Below are 27381 nucleotides of genomic sequence, written 5' to 3' on the forward strand. Positions count from 1 at the left end.
TATGTTTATATGAAAAAATTATTTAAATAATCATATACAGTGGATATAAAAAGTGTTCACACCCCTGTTAAAAATCACAGGTTTTTGTGATATAAAATAATGAGACCACAATTCAAAACTTTTCCCACCTTTAATGTGACCTATAACCTGTACACCTCAATTGAAAAACAAATCACCAAAAAAAACGAATCAAAAGTGCCAAGCAAAACCAAACACAAAAACAGGTACCTGGAAGGAACACGGACCCAAAATATCAATTGAAAAACAAACAAATCTGTTAGGGGGAAAAATATAAAAAATAAAAAACGTACAGTACGCTGGTTGCATAAGTGTGTAAACCCTTAAACTAATACTTTATTGAAGCACCTTTTGATTTAATTACAGCATTCAGTCTTCTTGGCATGGCACATCCTGACTTGGCAATATTTGCCCACTTTTTCTTGCAAAAGTGCTCCAAATCTGTCAGGCTGTGAGGGTATCTCTTGTGCACAGCCCTCTTCAGGTCACCCCACAGATTTTCTATTGGATTTAGGTCTGGGCTCTGGCTGGGCCATTCTAAAACTTTAATTTTCTTCTGGCTAAGCCATTCTTTTGTTGATTTGGATGTATACTTGGGATCATTGTCATGTTGAAGGTGAAATTCCTCTTCATCATCAGCTTTCAAGCAGATGCCTGAAGGTTTTGGGCCAAAAGTGACTGGTATTTGAAACTGTTCATAATTCTCTCCACCTTGAATAAAGTCCCAGTTCCAGCTCAAGAAAAGCAACCCCAAAGCATGATACTGCCACCACCATGCTTCACCGTGGGGATGGTGTTCTTTTGGTGATGCAAAGTGTTGTTTTTGCACCAAAAGTTACCTTTGGAAATGTGGCCAAAAAGTTCAACCTTGGTCTCATCAGACCATAACACATTTTCCCACATGATTTTGGGATAGTTGATGTGTTGTTTTGCAAATTTTAACCAGGCGTGGATGTTTTTCTGTGTAAGAAAAGGCTTCCATCTTGCAACCCTACCCCATAGTCCATTCATATGGAGAATATAGGAGATTGTTGTCACATGTAGTACACAACCAGTACTTTCCAGAAATTCCTGCAGTTCCTTCAGTGTCTCTTGGCAGCCTCCCTGACCAGTTTTCTTGTCTTTTCATCAATTTTGAAGGGACATCCAGTTCTTTGCAACGTCACTGTTGTCCCATATTTTCTCCACTTTTTGATGACTGTCTTCACTGTGTTCCATGGTATATCCAATGCTGTGGAAATTTTTTTGTACCCTTCCCCTGACTGATACCTTTCAACAATGAGATCCCTTTGATGCTTTGTAAGCTCTCTGCGAACCATGGCTTTTGCTCTAGCAAGCAACTGAGTAAATGTCAGGAAAATCCTACTAGGACAGCTGAACTTTATTTGGGATTAATCAGAGTCTCTTTAATTGATGGCAGGTATGTACCCAAGAAGACTGAATGCTGTAATTAAATAAAAAGGTGCTTCAGCAAAGTATTAGTTTAAGGGTGTGCACACATATGCAACCAGCATATTGTACGTTTTTTATTTTTTATACTTTTTCCTCTAATAGATTTGTTTGTTTTTCAATTGAATTGTACAGATTATAGGTCACTTTAAAGTTGGGAAAAGTTTTGAAATGATTTATTGTGGTCTCATTTTTTATATCATAAAAGCCTGGCATTTTAACAGAGGTGTGTACAGTTTTTATATCCACTGTGTACAGATGTGTGTGTGTGTGTGTGTGTGTGTGTGTGTGTGTGTGTGTGTGTGTGTGTGTGTGTATATAATGTATGTTTTATAACTGTATGTCATAATCATATGTACAATATTTCATTTCAATAAAACTAATTATTTAGTGATAAAATGTTGGGTGATTTACCTTCCATTTCCCCCTTACTTAATATCTCCAGCACGGGTCACAACAGCAAAAGGAAGAGGAGATATCTGCTTGACCATGTGATCTTTTCCATGGAATGAAAAAAATGTCCATTTTTTCCTAAGAATCATATAGTGTTTGAGTTTAAAATAAACGTTAACCTCGGTTGTGGGGTTTTTACATCAGAATAGGGCCTTTGTGCATGCTCATTAAACATTTAATAACTGCATCTTAAGTATTATGACCATCTCTCAAAGTGTCTATGTATTTTCTTGTTTTTAGAGAACTTAATAGCACTGCTCACTTTGGTCATCTGGTCTTTCTTCAGGTTACCTTTGGAAAAGTTCTTGAATTACAGCTTTCCTTTGAGACATGAGTTTGTCTTTCATTGCATCTATTCTCTCTCACAGGTTTGAAAATTTCTATGTTTTACAGATTGCAACAATTCAGAATGATGTTTTTCCTTAGACTTTAGTGTATTTGCATTGTACACATATATGAGATTCCTCCTGTATGGCTGTTTGGGACACAATGGATGCAGAGAAAGTACCAAAGTGAAGTCTGAGGAACATCTACCATACTGTTAGTATATTAAATGTATACATTTTTTTGCAGGGTTTTTGCCTTCATTAACAGCAATCTATTGGGTCCCCTTTTGGCTCGTTAGCCAACTAGTTTCTAACTGGGCAAGAGCTGACAAAGAGAGGTCGTAATCCAGATGGCCAGCAAGAGTCGTCTGAAATTTTTCCATTTGATCCACAGCCTTGTCTGTGCTCACAGTCAGTGAGGTGCTGAGGAGGGGCATTGTAGTACGCTGCCTGCAGGGAACATCCCCCTCACTTTTGTAAGGGACCTTCAACCCAAGTAGCCACACCCCTTCCGCAATAGAACCCTCCACCTAACAGAAGTGAGTGGGTCATACCCCCTTCACTCTTTCGGTCCACTGCATCTTCCAGTGTAGGAGCTGTTAATAGAACCTTGGTTGTCTGTATTCCAGCCAAGGCTACTTTCCTTTCTGCCGTAGAGTCGGGCTATTAAATATAAACACTTTGGAGCTTTGTTTGCCTAACTTTACCTGTCAGAATCTTTTGTTTGCATCTAGTACTGATACAAAATGTAACATTTGGCATTCTAGAGACCGCTTTCTCAACAGTAAGCAGTGGTTGATGTCATCTTTTAATACTTTATTCAGATCTTATGGATCCATCCAATGTGAATCTTATCTTTCTTTTATAACGGTGATTTTATCTTTCACCTCTTCTATTGTACTTTACACCTACACTTTCTTTTCACTTAATTTCCTTCTGTCTTCTAGCCTGAGAGTTGCTAGTTCTTCCTTTGAGCTTGGATGATTGTCATAGATTCAGGTTTTATGTGTATGATATTCTAGTGACAAACTTCCTAATCCTGTAAATAAATGGGCATTGTCATATGAAATGTGTCTGCAACTTTTATCATACTGTACATATGCACTGTTTGTTTTATACTGCTTTTTTCAGCTTCTCACAAGAGAAATGACCAAAACTATTAGGTGAATTAACTTTAAAAAAAAGTAATCTCTATGGTATCCCCGAAGTCTCAGAACAACCCACTAAACAAGTATAGTGGGTCCAAAAACAAAACAGTGTAAGAAAGTTTAAGTTTGCTACTTCTACTACTGTTGTCTTATCTGATTAATATACAGTGATTAACTAGAGATATATGGACTGAAAATCTTCCACACACAGAAGTTTCTTGCACTGTTTTGTGAATTAACTTTTAAGTACTAATGCTTGAAAAAAGATATTGTATTTAGTATTTTATATTTGTGGGTATGTAACTTTGAGCCATTTGCTTCTAGCTGTGGCCAGACAATGTTAAAACTACATACACATGGTTTTCTTCTTACTGCTGTTAAAACTAGTGCTTTAAGCATCTTCAGAAAAAGTGTTATGCATCTGTGGCTAGTTTAAATGTAGCATTCTGTGTATTAATTCTCAGCATTTGTCAACAAGCTGACTTGTACTCTTTGTCAACAATATATTTTTAGACTTCAAGGCATCAGATATTTCTACTTTCCAGTTTACAGAACTGTTTGTAAGCACTGCTAATTTCCATACTTAGTTCAACAACATGCATATTCATTTAACACACTTATTTTTCTTTTAATGACTTTGAAAAAATTCTGCAGAATTATTTGAAAGAGGGACATGGTTCCTCTTAATCTTATAGCCTTACAGCATTCTGACTCTCTTCTCATTTCTGGCTTTCTGTTTGTCTCAGTATTACACAAAAACATTTCCTTAATTATTTTCACTGTGTACAAGTATTTAATTTACTGTCCACACATCCATAGCTTTTCATATTGTTTTTAAACACATGTACTAAGTTAAAGACGCAGGCACACATACATTAATACAAAAGAAAACAAGCCATACTAACATTTTTTATTTACATGCATTATACATTACATATATGTTTTCTTTCCTTATAACGGGTCTCATTTATTCCACCATTACATAAATTGTGTTATTTCTGCCTTCCCTTAAACCTCACTCCTCCTCCTGAACATTATTTTAAACGTATTGTTCCCACAAGTTCCATTTATTTTTCTGTAGTTTGCTCTTTCCCTTTTCTAAAGATCCAATATCCAGTTCTGTTACCTCTTTTACAATATTCAGTACTTCAAATATAGTTTGTTTAGATTTTGATTTAGATTTTTTTGTAATTGCATTTTTTGGCAGCCAGGAGAATTAAACTTATTATGACTTTACTATGTATAAGCAATTCAGATCCTGTGTCCCATCTCCTAGTTACAGCCATTTGCTCCCCCAGTATTTGTGACAAAGTATTCAGTAGGGAATTTTTAAACACTGCCAGCTCATTACACTTGCAAAACACACATTCCCAGTTATCTCTTTCTTCCCCATCACACCTCCAACATTTGCTATTTACCCAAGGAAAAATTCTTTGAAGTGTGCTTGAGATGTAAAATACCTGTGCAATCATTTTCAGGCAAACATTCTACACCTTCTGGACTTTGTTGCATACTTGGGAGCCATAGATATGCCCTTCCATTGTTCCCTTGTAAATTGCTTTTCCAGTTTCTCTTCCTAATTTTCTTTTTAAAATCCTTTGAATGATTCTTACAGTTATCATGTAATATTTATATGCACTACTAATTATCCCTTTTTAATAGCAGCTTCCATTCTAGATTTGACTGAAGACTATAACATACTAGGTCTTTCACGTAGAACTCCATTTTCCTTTCTCTTTGCCTATACTCTGGCATCAGTCTCTGGTAGGAAAGGCAGTCTCTAACCTGCAGTCTGAACTTCTAGGCCTCATCCCACTCTATTACCTTTGCCTCTCTGCTTATTTGCTGCTAGTGTATTAGTTCCTTTGTCAGTTTTCTTCAGAAAATTGCAGCACCTTCTTGCTTGTTTTTTGTATCCCTACTTACAGTCATCCCTGTTAGCAAAATCTCCTTTCTTCATTCCCACTTTATGCAACTTTATGAATGTAATATTCTGTATAGTTGTTGTCATTCTCCTCAAAGATCTGCATCCAAAATCCCACCATCTCCTTATTTTTTGAACTTCTCATGCTTCATCATCATCCCTTTCCACTTTGAATTATAACTTTCTGCTTGTGTTATGTATTCGAGCCTCAATTACATAGCTCTAAAACATCCCTTAAATCATTTAACCCTAACCCTTCTTGCTCTCATGGGAGAATCGGCTTATCCCATGTCATTTTTACCCTGTGTCCATCCCAGATAAATTCCTTCATCTACCCTCTGGTTGATAAAAATGTGCATGACTTGTATATAAAACTAATGGACTAAAAACATTTTCACTGCTTGTATCTTACTATCCGTATCCATAAACAAGAGCTTCAGAATCTCACTTTTGCATTCTCTTTTGTTTAATATCTTCCCACATATCCTTAGATGCCATAACAGAAGCCTTATTAATCCATATACCTAAACACTTCATCTTTTATTCTGTCCCCATAAACATGGGCATTGCTGAACTAATTTGTATGTGGTACATAATTTATGGCAAAAACCTTTGTTATGTCTTCATTAATTTTATGTAGTGAAAAGACTTTACTGTCTCGGAGTGTTCCATAACACCGAAATGTCATTTCCTGGATTGATCAAGTACAAAATAATATTATCTGCAAATAAAGACAACTTTTCTTGATTGCCAGGCCAATTATATCCTTGAAATCATGAGTCCCCCTTTCTTTGCCAATGGCTCTAACTGTAAAGCAGATAACAAAGGGGAAAGAAGACACTCCTACCTGGTTCCTCTTTTCAAACACAACTTATCAGAGAGTAACCCTCCCACTTCAATTATTGCATCTCATTTTTGATATATCCTCTTAATTAACAGTATTTATTATTGTATCAAGGAATGCAACTGTTTCCATTGTCATACTCTGCATCAAGATCCACCAACAACAGTGGTGTTTTCTTACAGTCTACTTCCCTCTGGAATTAATGCTGTCAAATGTTTGCATCCCCTCCACAAAACCACACTGTTCCATATCTGTCAATCTTGGCACTACCTTTACCATTATTTTAATTAGTACAGACATAAAGACTTAAATAATGAATAGTTATGGTTTAAAATTGAAATGGGTGTGTATCAAGCTGGTTCTGTTTGGTATTTACCCTCTTTGTGTAATACAGCCACCACAGCTATTTTCCAAGATACTAGTGCTTCCTCTTCTTATAAAATACTATTAAACATAATCTATATCTTTATCACTTTTTTCTCTCCTAACTTCTGAACTTACACTACAGGAATACCATCTCTTCCTGGAGACCTCCCTGCTGATTGATTATACTTCACTGTTTCCATTTCATCTCCTCCTACCTTAACTATTAGTTTTTGAGCCTCATCCTCCTCTAATCTTGGCAAAATTGTCTTCCATAAATATTTCCGTTTGTGCTTTTTCATGGTTTCCACATTCATCTGCTTTATACAAATTTTCAGGAAATTTTCAAAACATCTCTAATACCTCTATTGAATATCTGATTTTCTTGTTATAGGCTTCCTAAGTGTGGCAACAGCCCTTTCTATTTTCTATTGCCTATGTTCTTGTGCTAAAAGTTTTTGTGTTCTGGAGTTGTTATTACAAAATAATTGTTTAACAGCAATCTTTTTAAACTCATGCATATTAATCAAATATTCCCTTATTCTCTCTTTATCATTCTGCAGTTGCTCCTATTCTTGTTCTGAGAGATTCCCCTTATTCTGCAATACTTTAACATTTGCCAATCCCTCTAAATAATTCCTATTATCTCTCTCTGTTTTACTTCTACACTATTTTTAAACTCCATTTTCATTTTAGCCAACTCAATAGCTATTCCTTCTGAAGAAACTTCTATTTTCCCTAATAACTCTCATATGATATACACTGCTTATTCCTTAAATTCCTAACAGGTAGGTGGGAAAGTGCTAGTGTCTCATTTTTACTTTAGTACCCTGCATTTTTTATTTTAGTTGTTATTGGTGCATGATCTGAAATAGTTATTGGATGTGTGTTGAAGCTTTTAATAAAATGCACATGCTCCTGTGAAATATAATTTCTGACCAGTCTAGTCCAGGTATTGTACCTTTGGGAGTAATATGTAAATTCTGTCTTGAGTTCTTGCTACATAATTTACGTCTTCCATGCCAAATATTTCATAAATGTCTTCAAACTGTACATTCTTTTGTTAATTTCCCCTTCTAGGTCCCCCTGATACATTCTCATTATTGCAAATTAAGTTCTAGTCCACACATATAAGAAATATTCCCTGCTGAAAGCTGATTATTTCTCCTACATTCCCTTAAGATACATAATAACATGCCATCATAATCCTCCTCCTTTGCCATTAGCCATTTACTACCACAAATCTACCATTGTTATACTTTTCCCCTCTTCTACCACTGTAGCAGTCAGTATTATTATTACTCCCCCTTTCCTTTGTCCCTGATATTTTGCTGAATAGCCATTCTGAAATCCTTTCTTTGGCAAATCTACAGCAGCATTGATGCTTGCACTCTTCATTTCTTAATATATGCTTTGTGTCTGTATTGGTAAGGTCATCTACATTCCAAGATAGTATAAAGAGAGTAACCATTGGGTCCCTGTTAATTATTCACACTTTTCAAAGTTTTCACAAAAAGTTCGGAACAAATGGAGAAGTATAGCCACTCGTTTTCTTAACGCTCAAATTTATTAAAAGCACAAATACATCCAGCGTTTTCGTGTCCTGTATCAGGAAGCTTCCTGATACAGGACGCGAAAACGCTGGATGTATTTGTGCTTTTAATAAATTTGAGCGTTAAGAAAACGAGTGGCTATACTTCTCCATTTGTTCCGAACTTTTTGTGGTGACCAGTTTGTTCGTCTTTCTGTTCTTTTGGAAGTTTACGCACTTTTCAAAGTTTGAATGTCATATGGTCGATACCATATGATCAAACTTTGAAAAGTTCAAAGGTTAAAAGCAATGGCTCCATATGGTGCAGAATGGCAAAATGTCCCTTTTCTGCACTGAAGTGCGATCTCAGAGTTGGTATATTTAAGTAGGGAGGTGTGGGGGGCACGGCTCCCCACGTGGTGGGTGCAGGGGAGGGGCTTGCCCCCCTGCTCAGATTGTTAAGGTAAGTTTTTTTTTTAACTTTTTATTATATTTTCAAAGTTTCAAACTTCGCTCATATGTTGTCGAGCATATGAGGTTCGAAGTTTTAAAACTTTGAATATATAATATAGACCCTAACCATTATGTTAAAAAGCTATTGTTCCCATGTATTATACATTAATTTTTTGAATGTGTATTTTCAGCTTTTTCTTTTACACACTGTCTTTTATATAGTTGATCTGAAGTAGGAGATTCATTTGTCTGCAACCTGTGGGTTATGGATCCGATATCGGATCCGAACCGGCATGGTTTACCAGCTATGGATCCAAGCTCTCAGCTCCTCCCCTCACCCATAATGCCCTGCTCTACCCTCATGACCTCAGATCTCGTTTGCCGCGCATGGTAACCGGATTGTTTCTCAAGCTCTCAAGCTAAGTGCTAGTTTTCAGTGTTTAAATTGCAAAATTTAAGAGATTTTATTGTTTTTTTGTGTGAAAGTATAGGTTTCCCCTTTGGTATATTTACTTTTTTTAGAGTTTAATCTAAAAGTTATATCCCTCCCCTCGCTGTTTGCGTAGTGTGTGTGTGTTGGGCCTGTGAGTGGTTTTGTGTTCTTTAGTTACTTTTTAGTTTTAGTAACTACTGTTATAGATTGGGATGTCAGAGCAACCCAAATCTATTTTTTCTAAATGCTCCGAGTGTGGCCATAAGCTTTCCCCAGCTGATGGCCACATTCGGTGTGTTAGATGCCTGGGGGTTGAACACCTCACATCTGGATGTTCCATTTGTGCAGGGTTCAACCCCAGGGCATTGAAGGAGCGGAGGTCCAAGCTTGTTTTGGCGGGCCTTTTACCGCCGGACTTGGCACCGACCTCCGCTCCTTCGGGAGTAACCGTACCCACGGTTATTCCTTCTGCGGCGCCCCTCCTCCTCCTGGGACTCAACCTCCCGTTTCTGGTTCGGAGGAGAGGGATGCTAAGAAAAGGGACCGGAGGGAGAAGTACCATAAGCGGCGGGCCGAGACCTCTGTTTCGGCCCCGCCAGCCAAGCGGGCTTCTCCCCCGTTGTCGGCTCCATTGTCGGCTCGGTCTCCTCCTTCTCGGCTCCGGTCTCCAGTGTGTTTTTCACCGGGACCTGAGGAGGAGGAGACCCGATCTCCATCGAGGCTATCGAGAAGGCACTCCAGGCCTACCTCGGTAGCCTCGTCGAGATCTACGTATAGCCTTTCGAATGCTGATCTGGACCGGATGATGAGAAGGTTCATCCAGGCCCAGATGCAGATGGGAGTGCTCTTGCCTCCCCCCCCTCTGGGGGGGAGCTCAACACCCTTTTTCAAACCGATTGCTCCTTCTCCGACCCGCTACCCGGGCTCGGAGTAGCTGGAGCCAAGCAGCTTCGGAGCCGGGGGTGGGTCGGCGCCGATAGTACTTTGTACTTCGGATCCGACCCTGCCCTCGAGTGCATCGGATCCGACCTCTCGGAGCCTGGATCCGAGCCTCGGATCCTGGGGGATCAGTGCTCCTTCGGCGCCGTCTGTGTCGGAGCGCACTGTCCCTTTGGATCCGAGCGCTTCGGCGCCGGCTCCGATCCACTCTTCGGATCCGAGGGAGAGCCGATTGTCGGATCCTTTGGTCTAGGTCGGCTCCCCTTCGGCATTTGATGTAGTGGAGAGGGCCCTGTTGAGGGTCTCCGGACCCCCGGCATTTGGTTCGGCTCCGTCCCGCGCTCCCTCTGCACTGGGTCAGGCTTCCACCATCCGGCCCTTGGGACAGCCCGCTTCTGTGCCCCAAGCTGCTCCAATGGAACAGGTTGCTGCTTGCGAGGAGTCCTCTGACAGCCCCCCAGAGGATGTTCCTCGCAAGCATACGTGCAAAAGGAGGCACATTGACTCCCCCGAGTCTCTCACGGAAGACACGGACTTGGAGGAAGGGGAAGGCTCCCCACGGTCACCCCCCGAGGATGTCTCATTTGGGGACATCATGGAAATGCTCCGTATAAGGGGGGGGTGGTCTGCCCCAAGTCTTCCTCGGACGAGTCCGTGTTCTTGGAGGCATTTGAAGCGGGCCCATCTACCTCTTGGGTGTCCCCTCCTGCCGACCCCCTGGTGGACCTCATTACCACCAGGGCGTGGAAGGAACCGGACACCGTGGAGCCAATCCCTAAGAGGCCCGATAGGATCCTCAGCCCACTGTCCGACCGTGCCCATTGGAGAAAGGGGCCTCCGGTAGATGCCATGTTGACGGCGGCGGCCACCAAGAGGGAACTTGCTCAGGAGAGTCCCTCAGTCCATCCCCCGAGCAAGGAGTCTCGGATGATGGACCGCTTGGGGAAGCGGATGTTTAGTTCAGCGACCTTCTCGGTAAGGGCGCTGAACTACCTGGCACACGTCATTAGGATGCAGCGAGATCTCATTAAAGAATACGCTGCATCTCCCCCAGAGTCCATGTCGGAGGAGGACAGGATGCTGCACTCCACCCGCATGGCCACTCTTAGATCAGTTACTAATACCTCTATGCGGCTACTCTCCCATGCTACGGAAGGCGCCGCTAGAGCCGCAGGGGCAGGCCTAGTCACTAGACGCCAGGCCTGGCTCCGTCACTGCGATTTTTCTGAGCCCTTCAAAGCGTCGTTGCAACGCCTTTGATGGTTCTGCTCTCTTTGGCAAAACCGTCAGCGACACCTTGACCCAGAGCGAGAAGGACGGAAGACGCTGTCTGCCGTCGGAATCCGCTTCTCTGCACCCCAGAGGCCCTACTCTAGGAACCAAAAGGGTCAGAAGAAGATGTGGTTCCGGAAGTCGCAGCAATCCCAGCCTGCTCCGGACAACCAGTCCTTCTGTGGCAGAGGAGGACAGGGAGGACGCCGCCCTAGAGGCAGAGGGGCTCCCAGGAACTTCGGGTCCAGAGAACCTTTCTCTGAACGGCCCGCGCAGCAACCCTGAGGGGTTGCCCGGCTGCTCCACTCTGGAGGCAGTCGGGGACGTTTTTCGGGGCACCTAGCGGCATGGGAGTCCATAACATCAGACCGCTGGGTTCTCCAAATCATATCCAGAGGATACCGCATCCCTTTTCTTCACTTACCAAAGTTGAAGTCCCTCCCAGACGTTCCACCCGGTCAACGGGAGGCCGCTTTGGCAGAAATTGGCCATCTGCTAAAGAAAAGAGCCATCCAGCCCGTCCCCCCAGACCAGATCGGATCAGGGTTCTACTCCAGGTTCTTTTTAGTGCCAAAAAAGACGGGGTAACTAAGACCAATTCTAGACCTTTCTCTCTTGAATCTGACAGTCCCCAAGGAAAAATTCCGAATGGTCACTCTGCAATCTATTCTCCCCCTTCTGGGAGAAAATCACTGGATGTGCTCTATAGACCTCAAAGATGCGTACTACCACATCCTGATGGACAGGCGCTCCAGGAGGTTCCTCCGCTTCCGGCTGGGAGCCAGTCACTACCAGTTCGGGTCCTTCCCTTTGGTCTCACCACAGCCCCAGGGTGTCCACCAAAGTATTTGCAGTGGTAGCGGCCCACCTGAGGCTTCAGGGGGTGCAGGTCTTCCCCTACCTGGACGACTGGCTTCTTACCGCCCCAACAAGGCATCTACTATTATTGGCGCGAGACTCCTTTCTCCATCTTGCTCCCTTTCTGGGCATTACAATAAATACAAAGAAATCCAACCTGGCGCCCACACAGCTCTTAGATTTTATAGGGGCCAGGTTAGACACAAGGAGTTTAAGAGCCTTCCTCACTGCGGACAGAGTTCAAAATCTGCAGCTCCAGGTGCGGGCCATTCTCCACTCAAGTTCTGTTCCGGCGGAGTTGGTCCTGAGGGCTCTAGGGTCCATGGCTTCTGCTATAGCACTTCTTCCTCTTGCCAGGCTCAATATGCGCGTCCTTCAGTGGACTCTCTTAGTACAATGGTCATACCTTGCTCTCCCTATGCATCATCCCATTGCGATCAGCAAGGCTTGCAAGCGGTCCCTCCTGTGGTGGCTTCACTCCCCAGATCTCCACGGAGGCCGCCCATTTTGTGCTTCTCCCCCTCTCGCCACGGTGACCACGGACGCCTCCTGCCTCGGGTGGGGGGGGGGCATTTTGCGGGCCGGACCGTCCAAGGCACGTGGAACGATACAGAGACCTTACTGCATATCAACGTTCTAGAGATGAGAGCAGTGCTCTTAGCGTTGCTAGCACTTCAGGACTTTCTTCCCTTGGGAACAATTGCGATTCAGTCGGACAACATGTCTGTTGTCTGGTACATCAACAAGCAAGGGGGAACAAGGTCTTACCCCCTTTGTCGAGAAGCCATGAGAGTTTGAGAATGGGCAATCTCCACCAACTGCTTTCTAATAGCAACGCACATTCTGGGTCGGTCCAACATCCTGGCGGACAAGCTCAGTCGCACCATTCTGACCCCTTACGAGTGGTCTCTCAATTTTCAAGTAGCGGAACGCATATTCGCACGGTGGGGAACTCCTTCATGCAATCTTTTTGCCTCTCCCTCAAACACCAAGTGCGACAGTTTTTTCGCTCTGATACCCCCTCCAGGAGGTTCTCCAAGAGACGTTCTGGTGCATGCTTGGCCACCCGGTCTTCTGTACGCTTATCCACCCTTGCCTCTGATGCTCCAAGTTCTTCAGAAAGCCTCTCGGGTGGGTTGCAGAATGATTCTCATTGCTCCGTTTTGGCCTCGACAGATCTGGTTCCCCTTTCTAAGGTCTCACTCGGTGAATCCTCCTTGGATTCTAGATCCCATTCCGGATCTGATATCCCACCCATCCTGCATACCTCCTCCAAACCTGGACAACCTGAAGCTGACCGCTTGGCTGCTCCAGTTCCACTCTTGATCAGGACTCCCAGTATTTCGTCACCTGTTAAGGCAATCATGGTGGCAGCTCATAAACCGTCCACTAGGAAAGTCTACCGCAGCAAGTGGAAACGGTTTTCTTTGTGGGTGGAGCGGCAAGGCCTGAATCCCTTCACGGTTCCTCTCCCTTTAGTGCTTGACTTTCTAACCACTCTTTTTAACGATGGTGCCAGCAGTTCCACAGTCAAAGTACAACTGGCGGCAATTTCTCATTATCACGTTGGCCATGACTCTAATCCACTCATGTCAGCCAAGTTGTGTAAAAATTTCCTTAAAGGTACTTTCCTTCTCAGGCCCCCTGTAAAACAAGCGGTTCCTCCTTGGGACCTCTCCTTAGTTCTCCAGGCCTTGACCGCCCCTTGAACCAGCGGCTACGGTGGATCTCAAATTCTTGTCTTTCAAGACAGCCTTTTTAGTAGCCATTACATCGGCCAAGAGAGTTTCAGAGCTCCGAGCATTATCAGCTAAACCTCCTTACTTGGTATTTCATCCGGACTGCGTTTACCTCAGGACCAACCCGTCCTTTCTTCCTAAAGTAGCTTCTGAAGCAAACATTAATCAGTCCATTAACCTCCCTGTTTTCTTCCCTAAATATGAAAACAAAGGTGAATACAAGCTTCACTCCTTAGATGTTCACAGGCAACTTAGATTTTATCTAAACAGAACGGCTGGTCATAGGCAATCCGACCAGTTGTTTATTTCCTTTGCTAAATTTAATTTGGGCAAGCCAATTTCTAAAGTTTCTCTGTCTCGCTGGATTTCACAGTGCATCTTATTGGCTTATCAAGCTTCAGGAAGGCCCGCACCGGAGGGTGTACACGCCCATTCAACCTGGTCAGTATCTACCTCGGCAGCCTTTAAGGCTAGGATTCCTCTAGATGATATTTGTGCAGCAGTCACGTGGGCTTCATCTCATACTTTTATTTCCCACAATAAGTTGGATCTTGCATCTAGGGGTAGAGCATCATTTGGCTCCGCGGTGCTCCGGAATATCCTTCCATGATGGCCGCCCAAGATTCAGGTAGCTGGGGACTCTGTCCCACAGGTTGCAGACAAATGAATCACCTACTTCAGATTTAGAAGTTATGTACTCACCATAACGTTCCATCTGAGTAGGTGTATTCATTTGTCTGCAACCATCCCGCCCTCCTATCCCCCTGGCCTTTCAGTTTCCTGCATATTATGTGCTACCCTTTTCAGGGTATTTTTGCTGTTGGCAAACTCGATCTGAGGTCATGAGGGTAGAGCAGGGCATTATGGGTGAGGGGAGGATCTGAGAGCTTGGATCCATAGCTGGTAAACCATGCCGGTTCGGATCCGATATCGGATCCATAACCCACAGGTTGCAGACAAATGAATACACCTACTCAGATGGAACGTTATGGTGAGTACATAACTTCTAATTCCTTCTCATCCCCATTTGAATTTGCCATATTTTCATGATTTATTGCGTTAATGAAAAACCTCAAAGAACTAAATATATTTTAAGAATACCCCCTTCCTCTATTAATTTCACAAACACAAAAAATATATATTTTCAACAAATGAAGTTTAACCCTCCAGATGGGAACAATTTGTCCCAAATTGACAGCTGCACTCATAAGCATTATTTAATCTAAAATTAAGGTTATCCATGGTAAAGCACATGTTACAGCCTGTGTTCCTACTTACAATGATTGTTGCCTGTTCTTTTCCTAGAGCTGTTCCCCTTCCAGATGCAAAAAACAGCTTGAATGCTTTCAGAAAATGTTAACTTTTAACCCTAAGATAAAGTGCACTGACTACCTTTAAATAAAACTAAATTCTGTATTGTTCTATTAAATACATTAAAGTATTGAGTCTGCTGGAAAGGCTTTTTTCTCTTATTCACTGCCCATAATTTCAGACTTTATTTTTTACTGAACATCATGTAATTGAAACGTTAAATTGTGCATTTCCCTCAGCAAGGAATGCTCACAATTCTCAGGATGAATTGCTTATACCTGCAGACATTTCCACTCCTTGTAAAACTAGTCAACAATGAAAAGATAAATTAACAACTGTGTAGATGTATAAAGAAATCTTTGTAAATTTCACTCTGGAGCCAATGTACAAAATTCCATTGGTCAGCTGCCTTCAGTTACAGACATGTTTCCCACTGAAAGCATTTGCTAATGGAATAGACAACAAGATAATATCTTTGCAGATTCAAGAAACTTTGCATTTGTCATGCTGTTTAGTATTTTGCCTTATTTTTTAAGCCTATTTGCGTACAAAAACTTGTTTATAGCTTAATCTAAGGGCACCGATCTAGATATCTATGCTTATAAAACAAGGGGACTTTATTATTTTAATTCTGTATATAACATAATCAGTTCACTTTTACACCCCACACCCCAGCATCCCAAGATCACAGTATTATGTTATCTTAAATTTACTTCTATCCAGTGTTTCTTATCTTGCTTTAGTGTAAAGCATGTATTTCTTACAACTAAGAAAAAGAGAATTGTTTACCATAATATGTCTGAAATATACAACAGACATTGAAAAGACTTCCACACATTTAAAATAACCATGACTGCACCCTATATAAAACTGCTTTGCAATATAATGTGCAGGTTATATGTCATGAACTGTTTTATATAAATATCAATAAGAACAAAAGGTGTTTTACTTACAGTTACTGCTTTTTCCCTTTAGTGTCCTTCTAAACATTAATGACATATAGTGGGGTATATGCTTTCAAGTCCACCCATAAGTTTAACAAAGTAAACAAAATTTCAGTTTTTCTCAGCCACATTTTCCTAAAAAGCAACAGTTCGCAAATATGACTGATACTTTGTAGTATCCCTTTTGTTCACTAATTTCAGTGTTTCTGGTCTTCCTCCTAATCACCTCTTTCTGCAAACACCAGACTTTGGTTCAAGTCCAATATAGTCCTGACTTTCATAGTCAGCTCCTGTGCTTTTTTGTCTCAATTATTTTCTATTGAAACAATGGAAATGTTTCACTGGCAAGATCTCTCCTTGAGCTTTATTCTCAGAAGAATGCAAAGCAGAGTCCCCTTCTGCTTGCATTCTCATTGGATAAATGTTTTTATTTACTCCTAGACAGTTCTGCATCCAAAATATCTTTGATCATACAGGAAAAATTATTTTGAAGACAGCTGGCTACAGTCGCTTGAATCCCACACAATCTTCTCAACATTTCCTGATTTCTAGGATAAATTTGCTTCACTTTTGCCTGGTGTACAGTAAGGAATCATTTTTCACAAGCTCTCTGCTATGTCCAATTTCTAATACTTTTTTCTTTTCTACCACAGTTTTGTTAATATCAGCTTTTTCTGCAGGCATAATCTCTCTACTAATATAGGTCTTGGCTGGTTTCCCGTTTGGAATATACAACTAATGTGCCCTTTAAATTAACAAATCCTGCTTGGAGCATAAGCCCATTAGTTTATTTGTGGTTTCATAAAATGTATACAGTTTGTTCCTTATAGTTTCTCTAGTACAGCAAAAATATCAGGTTTTGTCTGTGTGCGCTATCTGTTGTGTACCACATAGGTTCATAGGTTCATAGATTAGTATCTGAAGCTTGAAGTGCTTTTTACTGAACAACTGCAGGATTCTTCCCAGTGAGTGTTTTTTCTTCTGACCACTTTTCTTTGCTGGCACCTAGGCAGTATACTTACTAACCAGTAATTGAACTTTACCCAAACTAACAATTTCCTAGCTCCCTTATCCCATTTTTTGTTTTCATAGTGGGAGAGCTAAAATCAGTTTGCAGCCATCTTGGAAGAGTCCACAGCTTTTCATACTGTCAGATCTGTTTTTTCATAAAGATGTTTACCCCTTGTCTAATCATTTTGTACCATAAATGATTCTGTGTCTTACTAACAGATAGTGCAACACCCAAAATTCACATTTTTTTCCTCTATTCTTCAGCTCAGTGACATAGGCATCTATAGTTATAAAAAAACAGAGGCATGAGATCTTACAATTGCAATTTCTTTCTAGATTTGCCCTCCTTCTAGGGCAGGTGGAAGGTGCAGATCTTGCTGCACACATTGCCAGTATCCTTCAGAGGAAGAATGGCCTGGGGGGCAGGAATTATGGTCACCAAACCACCAGTGAGTGGTAGCCTTCAAAGGGAAGTTGCTGAAGTGTGCACTGACAAATGGAGGGTATTTTGAGCCACCACTGTAATATGACTCATTTGTTCCCCCCACCCAGCAGGTGGCGTTAGGACATTTAAATGCTGTCATTGCCAGGATGCTTATCAGCTAGCTCACTAAGTATCCACGTGGTTGCCTGAATGATGCCCCCATACCAGGCAACTCTAATCTCAGCTCTGGGAGAAATCCTTGGAGTGGTGAATTGAATGGGCACTGTCTGACTGAGGGAAGGCTTGATGGTTAATAGGTAGAAAGGCAACAGTAACCTAGAAAATAATTTCTAGGTTTACAGTAAGTCCTGAACTCTCATTGCTTCTATTTTGTTATTTTTCTAAAAGAAGACTCCAAGGGTAATGCACTTGCAGTGAGGAATAAATCACATCTCTAAATCCCAAGCTTCCAATTTTTCTGATAAGTTTTTTGATGTTGGAGAATGCATTGCAGGTGAAGCATGTTTTTTTTTCTGCTAAGAGTGTTGTACTTCCAAACACACTAACTCTTGAAAACATATTTCTTCACTTTTGCAGATGTATTTCCCCACTGTAAAGTTTTATGAGACGTGTGTTTTTGTGTATGTATGTATATATATATATATATATATATATATATATATATATATGTATATATATATATATATATATATATATATATATATATATATATATATATATATATATATATATATATGGGTTTGTTAAGATGGTGAGAACTAATACAGAGGCTCTGAGGATGTGGTCTAACAACAGTGATATCTTTAATCAGCCTAAACTGTAGAACAAAAGTGTACCATATGGCATGCAGCTTAATCTACCTAACTGATTAGCATCTAAGGCTATAAACACCATATTTTAAAGTACAAAAAAAATGGTTCATTGTATCTTTTGTTACTTCATCTGAAGCTTTGCATAGTATTTTGTGACTAGATATAGGTCTTTGGCCAACTCACTGACAAAGTATTCTCCAGGCAGATGTTTATGAATTTATGTATTTATGTATGCTCAGGAATGTATCTAAAGCAGACCCATCTGAACATACATTTCCAAGCATTATAGCTGGCATGTGCCCTGCAGTAAAATGAATGCCATTAAAGTATGCATTGTTGCCTATTATGCTGTTTCAGTTATAAAAAGATAATTATCAAATATATTGCAGTAATTTAACATGGATTTTTATATTGTGGAAAAGAAGACATTGTATATTATGAGAAATTCTAATTTTTAATGGCAGTCTAGTTGTTTATTTATTTATTTATGGTTGTTTTCCTGAGTAGAGCACTGATCTCCATTGACCATTTTCAGACTCAGCCCAGGTGCACTGTCTGGTTAAGTGACTTACTCAGAGGCAGTAGAGGCTGAAGGAATCAAACCTTGCATCACTGGACCACAGGAGACAGCTCTTTAACATCTTAATCCTCTAAGCCAACTGCCAAACATTTAGTTCATTTTGTTAGGGTGTTTCAGGTACGTTGTTAACATACCAGGGTACTTTTTTCGCCATAAGCAAAATAACGGTGCTTCTCTACTATTGTATATTATCTAGTGCTGTGATTTATTTTTAATCAAACACAGCAATCAAATTGCCTATAAGAATGAGCTAGATGTGGCATTATATTTGCATTTCTCATAGCTAGCCACATCTGAATCTTAAAATCAGCCTCCTAACAAATAGCAGGTAGCTGATTATTGAGAAAAAGACTTATTCACCATGTTCTGTTCTTCACCAAGTACCTATAAAATAGTGGGACATACATATTAAGTCAACGTAATGATATTTGTAATCACTACATGAGGACCCAAACCAATAACAGTTCTTTTTTAAAAACTTGTTAATTCTCTGTTTTCATATGTGGTGTTATAAGCTGTCTCATATTTATGGCCCCAAAACTTACTTTAGCTCACTCCTGTCAGAACCTGAGCTATAGCTCCCTATTGTGATATCCTGTGCAATCCCCAGTCTGTTATCCCCTCAAAGTTGAGGAATAGAAAAAAAATATCCATGTAGCAAACCGTTTACAACACCATATACTGCACACAGAGCACTAAAGCCCTTACTGCAAATGCACTATCAGCATTCATTTCTGAATGGCGGTAGTTCACTACTAATTGACTGGCATCTTCTGATTGCACCCTCTTACACCTTGTGCTCAGGGCAGTTGGCCACTTTGCTCCACCCCAGCTACACCTCTGGTCAGGACTATATAGTGCATCCCACAGCAACAATCCTGTGCCCTTTCAAACCTCTTAGCTCAAAAATCAGGTCTAAAGTCAAAAAGCAACGGAGGACATAGGCCCAGAAATAGGGAAAGGCTTTAAATATTGCACTTAGAAAGTTGCTACAATAACAGGATTTGCATGTGTTTTTCTGAAAGATATGAATTCTGAAACCCAAATTTCTGTCATTATTTAGTGACAACAGTATTTAAAAGATTTAAAAAAAAACACACAGTGTATGAGGATTAGACTTAAAAATATAAGGCAAAAACCAGGGACATTCCACAAAATCAGGAATAGTTAAGAGGTATGCTTGAAAAGGAAAACTTCTCTGACTTTTTTATTTGTTTTAATGTTTTGTTTCGTTTGTTAGATTAGCAAGTATGCTTGAAGTCCCTTTACCCTGACCCACCTCACTGCCATTTTGCAATGTAGACTTTTCCACTTAGCTTAACAACTCCTCTAATGTCAGCAGAGACTGCCACTAATGCAGTCTGAACTTACAAGGAGGACTACATTATTACATTTTTTACCACACGGTTGGTACCTTCCAGTTCAGACATAGCAACATTGCTGCTGAATAGGATTGGATTGTCAGGGCCAACCAAAAAGGAACTGATTTTCACAAAAGAGTCAAGTTTTAGGAGACACACTGCCAAGCTAAACAAAAGACAACGGGGAAAGTTACAAATAGACTATACTGCCAAAAGCACTATGGTTGAGAGATGGTGATAATGGGGGAGCTGTAGCCCCCCTGGTAAATCTGCCACTGTTTCAGTATATACTGAGATAGATTTTTTTGGATCACTTCAGGAAGGAACTGAATCTTCTGTGGGATTGCTTGTGGCATAGCTAGTTGCACTGTATTTTAAGTAACTTCAAAACTATATAGCTTCTTCAATTTTCTTACTATGTTATTTAAATCCTATAATGCAGCAGCTTTCTAATTCACAATCTGTGTATGCACAAACCACTATAACAATGTTTTTTTCTCTTAATTTTCAAAAAACAACAACAACAAAAAAATCCAGTCCCAATTACCCTCCTCACTGTACCCCAGTCGTCTTGAATACATCACATTCCCTACCCTAACTATGCATTTATATATGGCTGTAGCAATTCTACCCCTTGAGCTTATGTTTTATAGAATAACTTAACATTGCTCTTAATTTTTTTGCATTTTTACCATGTTGTTGCTTGCATTAAAGGAGCCCTTCACAATGATATAACATTTATCCTTTAAAGTTCTTGCTTTCATAGGGCATCTTAAAATGTTTCTTGTTTTTGCTTTCTTTTAAGAAACAATGAGCAAAGAAACACAACAACTGGAAGGTGAAGACAAGGAACTGCTGTCAGCAGATAATGATATCGTCCAAGAAAAGACTGAAGACAGTTTACAACAGAATGAACTTGAAGAATCCCACGGAAAAAGAGAGAAGTGTCATATATCTCGAAGGCGAAAACAGAACCGGAAATATGAAGAACATGAATCGTCTCACAGAGAAAAAGATAAAGTCCAAGCATCTTCTAGAGAACATGCTGTAGGCAATATATCTTCAAGACAAGATGATACAGAACCATCAAACACAATATGGGATGGGTGTAGGTATGTCAGATATGGTTTTACAGGAGAGAGCGAATAGCCCATTTTGTGATGTTAATGATTTTACTGGAAGCAATTACACATTCTGTTGTAGCTTAATGAGTTTGTCTTCTTAAGGGCTACATTTTTAGGGTTATAAAAATTCTGCATGGTTATCAAACCTGGGTGTTCATGTGAATACATCTGTTTTTTTTATAGCACATAAAATTATTTTAATAACTAATTATTACTTTAACTATCTTACTGTTTGAACTTGCTGCTATATGCAGTTACCTTTTGTATCTTTTTGCTGAAAATATACTTTATATTCTTTATGTTTTAAAATAGTGCATTGTTTGAAATAGTCCAAATATTGATTGAATGACTTCTTCCACTAGCAAGTTTTATGTAATAAGTAGCTCTCAGCTACAGTAATGTAGTACTACAGTCTTTCCTTTATGCATTTTCTAGTTTAAAGATTGATGTTCTTCATCTCACATTGCTGCAGTCCTAACACTTGGGGTAGTCCGCTGTCCCAGTCGGCCCGAATACCAAAGTATAAGGCTGACGTCGGTCAAGGCGCATTTGTCTGACATCAGGACGTCAGGGTACAAATGCGCATGACCGACGTCATATCCTCAGTCTTTTTTGCTGCATGGTCCGATGCAGAAGCAGTATTGCGAGTGCAGGTTGGCGTTCTGAAATTTTCTGAAGTCGGAGTTTCAGACCGAATCAAAGTTGGCTAAGTACCCCGTTAGGGAATATTTTGTCTTTTCTTGCCTCAGTATTTAACCGGATGTCAGAAAAAGTGAATAACTGTATTTCTTGTGGGAAACAGATACCTCATAGAGATTACCATACATTGTGTATACCTTGCTTAGGGCCTGAGCACGACGTTGTTGGCTGTCGCTCTTGTGCTAGATTTAACAAACGCACTATTAAGAGAAGATTAGATTGTGCCAGGTTAGTTTTTGGGAAGCGTTGTAATTACAACATGCCGTCGGATGCTCCGACGCCCGCTTCGTCTAAAAAGCGCAAAGACAAAGCAGCGAAGCCTAGGGTAGAAGAACCGTCTGTCCCGGACGTCGGTTCTTTAGAGGGCTCGGTGGAGCCGGTGGTTCTACCAGAAGTTCCTTTGGATTCTCAGGGAGAGACTTTACTGTTACAAGATGTGTCCTCTCAGGAGGTAGGCCAGGCTGAAGGGGCTTCTCAGGTAGCTGTTCTCCCCTCCCTTCCTAAGGTGGTTAGGCCCTCCCCTTCTGTTTCCAAGGCTCCTTCTAGAGGCCGGCCAGGGTTAACTTCAGTGGGGGTCTCCCCTAGTTCTTCAGGGTCTCTGCCTAAGAAACATATGCTTAAAATGGCAGAAGATTTGATTACTATGATTAGAGGTTCTTTACCCCCCCCTGATAAGAGGCCTAGGGTGGAACCTGAGCTTGAGAGTTTTGAGCAGTGTTCGGAGGCTTCTGAGTCTTCGGCTGAAGACTTGCAGGAGTATCCTCCTTTTTCTGATTCTGATGTAGATGACTCTACACCTTCGGCTTCTCCTCCTGAGGATTTTTCTTTTTCAGAGACTCTTCATTCCATGAGGGAGCATTTTAAATGGGAAGGTCATGATTTCTCTGATTCTAGGAAAAGGCTTAGGGAATTTTTGTTTCTACCCCAGCATAGGCCTTTAGCTATACCTCCTGTTCTGGATGTGGTAGAGGATGTTTTTGCAGAGGCTTCCCTGAACCCTGATTCTTTGCCTTCTGCCCCAGTTAAACCGGACAGGTATTATAGAGTGCCTGAAGCTCATAAGTATCTTTTTAAGAGTCCTAGGGCAGACCCAGAAACTGTTTCTCAGGGCCCTAAAGGGGTTAAGGCTTCTGTTGTTAAAAATCCTGTTCCTTCTGATAAAGAGGCAAGGGCTTTGGATAGATGGGGAAAAAGGTGTATACTTCTTCCACTTTAGCCATGAGGGCTTTGAATTGCCAGTTTCACATGTTGAAATACCAAAATTATCTCCTTTCACAATTGAAGTCTAAGGTAGATGCTCTGGCGGAAGGTATTGAGTGTAAAGAGTTGCAGGATTTGGTTCATGTTTCTGAACAGGTGGGTAAGCATTCCTTGCAATGTGGTTTTGATGCTGTACAGGCCTCTTCGAGGGTGGCAGCCACTGGTTCTGTTCTTCGCAGGCACGCCTGGCTGAGGGATCAGAATTTAGCTGAACATGTAAAGACAAGGATTTTAGATGCTCCTTTACAATCTGATGTGTTGTTTGGTGCGCCTGTGGAAACAGTTTTAAAGAAAATGGAGGACAAGGCTAAGTCTATGCAGACTGTTAAAGATTTTTTGCAGGTTCAGCCTCCAAAGTTTAGTAGAAATTGGCCTACTAAGGGGTGGACTTATCCTTCTTATGATTCTCAGTCTAGGGGTAGATCTAGACGTGGTAGGGGCAGAGCTCAAGGTTCTTTTAGGCCTAGAACAGGCAGTTCGCCTGCCCAGTCTTCTGGTGAGGGCAGGGGTCAGTCCTTTCGTAAGCAGACCCAATGACTTGCCTTTTCAGCTGCCAGAGCCTTCTCGTCTGGCAGCACCTTTGGGAGGAAGGCTGGCACTTTTCAAAGAAAATTGGAGTGTTATTACCCAAGACAGATGGGTATTGGATATCGTTCACCACGGTTACAGGTTTTATTTCCATACCTTGCCTCCATTCAAAGGCATGCCAGACATTCCTCCTATACAAAGAAAAGAGGCTCACAAGCAAATTTCTCTGTTGCTCCAGATAGGGGCCATTCAGCCGGTTCCTGTGCCAGAAAGGGGCCTAGGATTTTATTCTCGCCTGTTCCTAGTTCCAAAAAAGGGGAACACATGGAGACCAATTTTGGATTTGTCTATCCTCAATACTTATTTGGACATTCCCAAGTTCAAAATGTTGACGTTACAACAGCTTTTACCTCTGCTGGGCAAAGATCACTGGATGGTAACTTTAGATCTCAAGGAGGCTTACCTTCATGTGCCTATCAGACTCAGTTGCAGGAAGTATCTGCGTTTCCGAGCTGGAAATTCACATTATCAGTTCTCTGCATTGCCCTTTGGCTTATCTACTGCGCCCAGAGTATTCACAAAAGTTCTGGCTCCAGTTGTAGCTTTTTTCAGGCTAAAAGGAATACAAATCTATCCTTACTTGGACGACTGTCTGATTCTGGCTCAAGAAAAGGACGAGCTTCTTCAGCATCTGGAATATGTGATAGCAGTGCTAAGATGCCTGGGGTATTCTGTGAGCGAAATAAAGTCCAGTCTAGTACCCTGTCAAGACATGTGCTTTCTGGGTGTGAGACTGAATACAGCAGCCCAGATGGCCTTTTTAACCCTGGACAAACAAAAGAGTCTATCCCTTTACTTCCATCAACTATCTCATCAGTCCGTGCTGACTGCAAGGACAGTCCTTCAAGCATTAGGGTTCATGGCATCTTGTATTCTGGTGCTTCCCAATGCCAAACTGCATATGAGGAAGCTGCAATGGTATCTAAAAAATGTATGGACACAGCACTGCCAGGATTTGGACACTGTCATTCCAATAATACCTTGCATTCAAAAGGAATTTTTGTGGTGGGCTCAGGAATGTCACCTAAACAAGAGACTCTCTGTGACCCGGCCAGAGGCGAGTCAGATTCTAACGACAGATGCCTCAGACATAGCTTGGGGAGCTCATCTGAATGGGAAGTGGATACAAGACAAGTGGCCTGCCAGACTACAGCATCTACATATCAACATGAAGGAGATGTTAGCAGTCCAGTTTGCATTAATGGCTTTCAAGGAGTTACTTCTTCCAGGGCAGGTATTGATTCTAACAGACAACACTACTGTCATGTGGTACATCAACAAGCAAGGGGGAACACATTCTTATCCTCTATGCAGGCGAGCAATGATTTTGTGGGAGACTGCGCTCAGCTTGCAGCTAAATCTACAGGCAAGGTTTCTGCCAGGAGCACAGAACTCCTTAGCAGATGTGTTAAGCAGGCAAATCATGGATCCCCACGAGTGGAAACTGGATCTTCATGAATTTCGACAATTGACAGTGTCCTGGGGAACTCCAGACATAGATCTGTTCGCTTCTCCACTAAACCACCAGCTGCCAAAGTTTTGCACGAAAAGGTTTCATCACACAGCTTGGAAAGTGGATGCTCTTTCGTTCAGTTGGGAAAATCTTCATGTGTATGCCTTTCCACCTCTGCCTCTCCTCCCAAAGGTACTCCTAAAGGTCAGACAAGACAAGCCAAGGATGATTTTGATAGCTCCAGATTGGCCTCGGCAACACTGGTACGCATTACTGAGGAATCTGGTAAGGAAGCCTCCATGGCCTTTACCTTTAATTCCACACCTTTTGTCTCAGAGGGACGGTCATCTCCTCAATGTCAAGCTTCACTCTCTTCATCTAACAGCCTGGCATATTCTGTTTTGAACCACAGCAGGTCTCAACTTCCTCAACAAGTTTTGAATGTGATTATGGAAGCCAGAAGGCCTAGTACACGTAAAGTGTATGCAGAAAAATGGAAGAGATTTTTATTTTGGAGTGCAGCAAAGGATTTGGATGTTTCTGAGCCTAATTTGAGTGTGGCTCTTCAATATCTTACTGAGTTATTGGACAAAGGTTTGTCTTTCTCTTCCATTAAGATTCATGCTGCAGCAATTTCAGCTCACTATGATTGTGACCCACCATTGTTTTCTCATCCTTTGTTCAAGCAATTTCTTAGAGGGGCAAAGAATATAAGACCCCCACGTAGAGCTCCTACTCCTGCTTGGGACCTCAATTTTGTGTTGGAGAAACTTACTCTACAACCATTTGAGCCTGCGGCTACTGCTGAATTGAAATACTTGTCATGGAAGACTGCTTTTTTGTTGGCCATTACTTCTGCAAGAAGGGTTTCTGAATTGCAGGCCCTTATGGCAGTTGAACCTTTTTTGATTTTTCATAAGGATAGGGTATCATTACGTACTAATCCTTCATTTATGCCTAAGGTGGTTTCTAGTGTGGCTTTAAACCAAACTATTCATTTGCCTACTTTTTATGCAAATCCCCAAAATAAGGGGGAAAAGATTTTGCACACTTTAGATGTACACAGGCAGTTGCGTTATTATTTAAGCAGGACTGGGGATTTTAGGCAGTCTCAGCAGTTGTTTGTTTCTTTTGCTTTGAGTTCCCAGGGCAAGCCTGTGTCAAAACAAACTATATCTAAGTGGATTGGGTTTTGCATTGCATTCTGTTATTCCCATCATGGCAAGGAGATTCCAGCTGGGATTAGGCCTCATTCCACGAGGGCTACTGCCACTTCAACAGCATTTCTAAGGGGGGTGGCAACTAAGGATATTTTGGAGGCAGCTACTTGGAGTTCAGTGCATACTTTCTCCAAGCATTACCACCTTCCTCTCTATTCTAAATCCAGGGCTGGTTTTGCCACTGCTGTGTTGCAGGGCATTTTGGCAGCTCCTGCTTCATTATAGTTTAGCCATCCTCCCTTACCTCTGCTTTGGGATTCTACCCAAGTGTTAGGACTGCAGCAATGTGAGATGAAGAACATAGTACAGTTTTGTACCTACCATAAATGTAGATGTTCGAAGATCCACATTGCTGCAGTCCAATTTCCCCTCCCTCCTTCCCCTCTGTGTTTAGGGGTGGTTGTGTGAGTGGGGTTCTATTTTTGTAAATTTGTATATATTGTACATATATTAGGTACAGGAGTGTTTGGTGTTTTTTGGTTTTGGCCTTATCTTTTTAGGGTCTTCTGACATCTGGGGCAAGAAAAGACTGAGGATATGACGTCGGTCATGCGCATTTGTACCCTGACGTCCTGATGTCAGACAAATGCGCCTTGACCGACGTCAGCCTTATACTTTGGTATTCGGGCCGACTGGGACAGCGGACTACCCCAAGTGTTAGGACTGCAGCAATGTGGATCTTCGAACATCTACATTTATGGTAGGTACAAAACTGTACTTTAAGTATTTCTGCTAGTTTCAGGCTGGTGAGAAAGCAATAACTGCATCTAAACATGAATATTTTGGTAATCATATAAAATGCATCTCTTTAAAGATTGTACAA

At 41.4% G+C, this 27381-nt stretch overlaps 1 protein-coding gene across 3 annotated transcripts in view; it reads left to right on the forward strand.

Annotated features, from left to right (window-relative positions):
- Positions 1–27381, forward strand: part of LOC122800798 (NAD kinase-like) — a 673639-nt gene that overhangs the window by 114933 nt on the left and 531325 nt on the right. For 2 of the 3 annotated variants that reach the window (XM_044070075.1, XM_044070074.1), the window contains exon 2: positions 21020–21326. In XM_044070075.1, coding sequence (XP_043926010.1) covers positions 21025–21326 — 302 coding nt within the window. In that variant the 5' untranslated portion in view covers positions 21020–21024. Of the gene's footprint in view, positions 1–2232; positions 2289–21019; positions 21327–27381 lie in introns of those variants that run through there. The other variant, XM_044070076.1, reaches the window with a different exon arrangement.

This window comes from Protopterus annectens, chromosome 4.part1 (assembly GCF_019279795.1).
Source record: "Protopterus annectens isolate FY-2018-M chromosome 4.part1, PAN1.0, whole genome shotgun sequence".
Lineage (NCBI taxonomy): Eukaryota > Metazoa > Chordata > Ceratodontiformes > Protopteridae > Protopterus > Protopterus annectens.